We start from the raw sequence: 6,525 nt of genomic DNA, 5'->3' as shown, positions 1-6,525 counted from the left end.
TTTCTGATTAATCAAGAGTATGTTTACAAAATATGTAGATAACACTGAATATAAGTGGTGGAAAGTAACTGTAATGAACAGTTATTGTATAATGAATCTCGCCATGTCAATTAAATTATGAATTACTAGCTACCAGCTATTTCCCGAGGCTTTGTGTGGTCAACGACAATAAAGTCGTCATACATGTCATGTTTTTAATATAGTGCCTTCTTTTATCGCAATTTCTAAATTTCGTAGTGAATCAAATGAGCATTAAAATGGATCTTTCCCTGGGAATGAGGTGTTACACCGCAGTAAAATTAGCCTGTCAGTCGATAGCTATATCCAGACAAAAATCTCATCATAAAATCGCTGTCTTGAAAAAAAAAAGACAAATAAATAAACACACTTTCAAAATATTGAGAATTATTTAACTCATTATACTCTACGGTTTTTCTCTCCATAGAGCCTTAGTAATAACAACATAAAAAAATATTAGCCGAATTGTTTAAGCTGTTCTTAGCAACATATTTGGCGATACATTTATATCTTCTTCATTCAAATGAATAATTTACATGCATCGAATAACAAAATATTGAATGATTATTTTATACTGAATGTCTATAATGCTTTAATGATGAGCTGTAGATATATTTAAATTAACATTTGACATTTTGGTATATATCAGAACACGTCTGCTTGTTAATGAAATATTTTTATAATCTCTACCCTCAAGGGGATAAAAAAATGGGATGAAAGTTTGTGTCATGAACATTTATTAAGACCGCGCGGGCGAAGCTGCGTGCAACAGCAACAATATATTTCATAATGAACTTAGAGAATGACGTTACTCCTCAGAAATTGTGTATACGGTAAATATCAATGACATCAATACAAAAAATAAATAACATTCAAGGTCGAACTGTTTACATATTTTTTGAAATAAACTTGTCAATAAAAATCAAACTCAAAAATACCAACACTTGAGTAAAAAATAATCACCGATATCAATTTAAATACTTATTATTTACTTTTTGACGATAAATAAATTTATATGGACATAGTGCATTTTACCGTGCTACCGTTCTCCGTTACTCGCTCGCAATGTAAAAACAACTCTGATAACAACATCTCTTCATTTGGCGGGTTCTTTCCGTCACGGCGAGTGGTGTTAATAAATATGTTGTTTCTTTTTATATTCGCATTTGTCGGTGTTAGTGATGGCTACAATTTGTTGTTATTTTTTCCCATACCGGGAAAAAGCCATTCGATTTTGGCAGAAGCGTATGTGCGACATTTAACAGACGCCGGTCATAATGTATGTATTTTTTGGATATAACGAAATTATATATAATTTTAGAAATAATTTAGTTTTGGACTGTGGTAGTCGAGCACGCTTCCGCACGAATTGGGCCAGCTCGCACCGGGGAAGTACCACACCTCCACAGAAGACCGGCGTGAAATGGCATTCTATTGTGTTTCGTTCGGTGAGTGAGGGAGCCGGAAGCCCATATCCTTTTCCTTACCCTTCCCAGTCCTTTCCTTTATTCCTCTCGCCAATCCTTTCTTAATCCGTACCGAAGCGTAAGGTCTGCAATGGACCTTATGCCTCTCTAAATGTTCATAGGCGGTAGCGCTTACCATCAGGCGTCCCACCAGCTCCATTGCCGACTGTGACATAAAAAAAATTAGTCCCTATTTTCCTTCATCACGTCATTACACGTGAACGGCTGGACTGATTTCAAAAATTATTTCAGCATTACATACATTACAATGAGGTACATAAGGTGACATAGGTACGTACCACGGGCGAACAGATAGTGTTATTATAAAATACAGTTATTCGGTGAGTATTGAAATGCAATATATCATTCCTTTCTGCATTAAATACCTAATCTGTACCAGTACACGTTGTATGCAATATGCACTCTTAATATAAATAAACAACAATATTATTGGTTATTATTACCTATATATTATCGGTGCCGATGAAAAATTGAATTCAAAAACCGATAAATAAAAATGCATATATGTTATGCGGGATTGACATTACATGATATCATTATTTTTAATCTTGATAAAGTATTGCATCTGTATTGTGTAACTACGCCTGTACATAAATGACCTATAGCACTCAAAGTCACCTACCTACATATTCAACGATGAAAGAATTTTTAAATCGGTTCAGTAGTTTTCGAGATTAGCGCATCCAAGCAAACAAACTCTAAACCTCTCCGCATTATGTTATTAGCAAGTGTATGGAACTTTATGTATACCTTATAAAACATATTGTTTTCATTTTTATAAAAATGACTCAGACGAAAAATAAGAGGAAAACAATAATTTAAATACGAAATATTATTAAAAACATATACGACTATATCAGCTACTTAATGTGTTTTGTATGCGAATAAATTTAAATGCGATAATACTAATCTAGTCGTAATCACGACACTAAGTTTCCATCAAAAAAACTACAGAAAAACTGCGAAAACAATTGTTCACCCAACCAATTTATGGCCATGCTAACCGTTGCGTAGCCTCGATTTTTTTGTTATTTCAAGAGAAGAGTAGGTAGGTAGAGAGTAATAAATATTTTATATTCATTATTACCTCAGAGAGTAATAGGTACTTTCTAGGGAAGCTCTCTCTCAGGCCATATATTCATCACATCATCATCTTAGATCTCAGCTTACCATCAGGCAAGATCGAGTTCAAGCACTGCCTTATTATTATCAAATAAAAAAAAAATTGTTGTTAGATCAGATTCAGAAATATACGCCTGGCGATAGACGAACTTATTGAACTGACAGACAGACGGACATACGTCTCAGTAGTAATGTACCAATTACTAAGACTTCGTTGAACCCTAACATCAGGAACCCAACATCACAAGAAGGTTCGAGACAAGACGAAAGCTCTGGAAATAGCGCTTAGCTCAATTCTTACTCAAATCACCCGGATTAGCCCGGAATAAAAAATATAGCCAATGGTTCACGGTTCACTATGTAGCTGTATTAAAATAAATGGAGTTCATTGTTGTCGGCATGTCTGTGCTCCTGTGAAATCTACATGCGACTGAAGGTTAATATTTAACTTTATAACCATCTCTTTGAGAAATTTTGAATGAATAGAAAAAAAATTGATCACGAGGCGGGATTCGTACCCACGTTTTTGCCAAAACGTAGTAACGCCTAGCCTCTCGGCCACCCGTAATCCCGCCACAAAAATCGAATTTCTTCTACTCTTTCGGTTTTATGTGCCTGGGGGCCCCCACGCCATCTATCGATGTTTCAAAATTTACCATTTATAAAGCATTTCAATGCTATAAAACTAAAAATTTCATTTGTTATTACTTTTTTAGCTTGTAGTTTAAGTCACGTATTTTTTAGAAATTGTTATAAGTATGTTATATACTAATTAATATGTAATTCATTTAATAGTGTTATACTGCTGTAATATTGATAATACATAACATATTAAAAAATAAAATAACAAAAAAATTCGGTAGATCAGTTTCTGTGCTAGATCGTATCAAACAATTATAATTGTATTATGGTCTACACAAACAGCCTCAGCCACACCTAAAGAAACGTGGAAACTATTTTTAGAGCTTATTTGGAGAAACGAGTATTTCATATGTATTATTATTTTATGTTTAAATTATTGTATCACTAGTTTAATCTCACGACTCAATTAACTTTTTTGTATAAGTCCAAAACCTTATATTCTCTGAGCAAGAGTCGTCACATCTCATATTAAAACTTATTAGTATAGACATTTCAGCAATGTAGCGACATAAACAAGGCATTTGATAAAGTGAGCCATGATTTGTTGCTAAGAGAACTTGAATGAATGAGGGTTGAGAGAATAACGTAAATAAATTTTGTTATAAGTGACAATCTATGGATTTGTTACACCTGGATCCTTCCAGAGTGACCATATGCCTGTCTATCATGGACTACCCCAAAGCTCCATACTAGATCCACTCTATAACTGATGAATTAAATCTCTATTATAAAATAATCTGAAATATATGAAGTATTTTAAAATAGTCATAATATTATGCGTGTTTGCCAATATGCACTAGGCACTCTTTTAACATCTTATTTTTAATTTAATAGCATTAAAATCCTTCCTACTTTATCATACTAATATTATGAATGCGAAAGTTTGTGTTAGTTGTTCTTTCACGCAAAAACTACTGAACCGGTTGCAATGAAATTGAGTACGTAGATAGCTGGACAATTGGAATAACATATAGGCAACTTTTTATCGCCATATTCTTACTGGATACGGACTTACGCGGGTTAAACCGCGGGGCGTAGCTTGTGCTTTATAAATGAAAAATATTTTTGAGCATCATAAAATAAGAAAAAATAAAACGTTTTTTAATTATTATATTATATTATTCGAATGTTTTCGATAAAATTTAGTCATAAGCTGTTCAAAAGGAATTATTGTAACGATAAAAGTTAATTTGTAGCACATAAATACATAAAATTTACATCAGTGTAAATTTCAATTTTATCAATAGCACGTATACTATAATAATAGTCTTATTTTGCAGGAATTGTTCATTTAAATTTACTTTAGCTATTGTATTTGAATAATATAGTAATTACAAACTTTGAGATGGGTCACTCCTAGTCGTTAGTATGCGACCGCTTGCTTACTATACGTTTACGGAGTATAAAGTATCTCTTAATAAACGCATTAGCAATGAATGTAACGTAATATAGCCAATATAAATGCATATAACATGTTATCATGTTTTATATTTATTTATAGCAATACTATAAATGTATATTATTGAATGTGTGAGTCGAGCACGCTTCGCCACGAATTGGGACCCCACAGAAGATCGGTGCGAAATAGTAGCTTGATATTGTGTTTCGTTCTGTGTGTGGGGGAAGCTGAAGACCCGCATGCTTTTCCTTAACCTTCCCAATCCTTTCCTTTATTCCGGTTAGATATTAGGCCGGAATTATAAATATTGGAACTAAAGGAGTTTTCACTTTATTTCGCGCTTGAATAGCTAGCTTTTAATAACTTAAAAACAAATGTCAACCAGGGGAGCAGATAGTACAATTATTATTATATAATAATTAATATTCTATAACAGTTAATAATCATAATTATTCATTTTAAGTGGAGACAATCATTTATATTTGATGTTACGTTACATTGTAACTAAAAACAGTGTTATTATATTGTATTACACGATAAATAACATTTAAAATTCATGCAAATACAATTAAATCTCTTATCGTCAAACAATGCAAATTAGATCACTTTTTGTTTAAGTGACCATCAAATTTCCATTTAATACATTCGGAATGCTGTTCGAAGTTTTGCATAATATATCTAAATATAATGTTATAGATGCTGACCTATTCCTGAATATTGCGTGGAAATAATGGTTTTAATTGTCATAACTTTTGAGCTATGATCTCATAAATAAATGTATCACATTAACTACAGTTTAAAATAATTGTAAAGCATGTTTAAGCTGATCTTTTCTAGCACAACTATTATATTCAACGTTTACCCTATATTAAATCTTGAAAACAAAATTTAATTACCTTAATAAGCGAGAATTACAGAAAATAATAATACATTATGTGCGAAAATAACATAATGCATGACCTCGTGTAATTTAAAAAAATAACTTACATTTACGTCTTACGTCACTATATGTGCAAGTCGATATATGGATTCGATATGACAGCATTCCACGAATAGTCGTTTGTTTCTGAAACTGACTGACTTTCCCAAAAATGAATTTATAGCGTACTTGCTGCGCCCCGCGGTTTCACCTGCGTAAGTCCGTATCCCGTAGGAATATAGCGATACTAAGTAGATAAGTTACCTATATGATATTCCAGTTGTCCAGCTGTCTACGTACCAAATTTCATTGCAATCGGTTCAGTAGTTTTTGCGTGAAAGAGCAACAAACACACACGCATTCTTACAAACTTTCGCATTTATAATATTAGTAGGATATTAGTAGAATTTGTTATGGGTTTGCAATATAACCCTTTTTTTATGTCACAGTCGACAATGGAACTGGTGGGTCGCCTGATGGTAAGCTCCACCACCGCCCATGAACATCTGAAGAGGCGTAAGGTCAATTGCAGACCTTTCGCCTCTACAAATGGATTGCCGACTTTAATTGGGAAGGGATTAGGAAAGGAAAGATGAGAGAAATAAAGGAAAGGATTCGGAAGGGTAAGGAAAAGGATATGGGCCTCCGGCTCCCCCAACCACCGTACGAAACACAATAGCAAGCTATTATTTCACGCCGGTTTTCTGTGGGGGTGTGGTACTTCCCCGGTGCGAACTGGCCCAATTCGTGCCGAAGCGTGCTCGACTACCACATACAAATTGTTATACTCGTACATGTTTTTTGAGCAATGAACGTATGAATGATGAAGCGGAGGTTTCTAGGTGAATTTCGAACAATTTTTTTTATTTTATTTTATTTTATTTTATTTTATTTTATTTTATTGGTTTCCAAACAACTTATACACTAATACAAGAGCA

At 33.3% G+C, this 6,525-nt stretch overlaps 1 protein-coding gene across 1 annotated transcript in view; it reads left to right on the top strand.

The window, feature by feature from the left end:
• The first annotated feature begins 1,121 nt into the window (after nucleotides 1-1,121).
• LOC119828961 (UDP-glucosyltransferase 2-like) overlaps nucleotides 1,122-6,525 on the top strand; it is a 12,960-nt gene continuing 7,556 nt past the window's right edge. The window contains exon 1 of the mRNA XM_038351302.1: nucleotides 1,122-1,297. Coding sequence (XP_038207230.1) covers nucleotides 1,160-1,297 — 138 coding nt within the window. The 5' untranslated portion in view covers nucleotides 1,122-1,159. The remainder of the gene's footprint in view (nucleotides 1,298-6,525) is intronic.

The sequence above is a fragment of the Zerene cesonia genome, chromosome 9, assembly GCF_012273895.1.
Source record: "Zerene cesonia ecotype Mississippi chromosome 9, Zerene_cesonia_1.1, whole genome shotgun sequence".
Classification (NCBI taxonomy): Eukaryota; Metazoa; Arthropoda; class Insecta; order Lepidoptera; family Pieridae; genus Zerene; species Zerene cesonia.
This window is presented reverse-complemented; position numbering and strand designations above follow the sequence as displayed.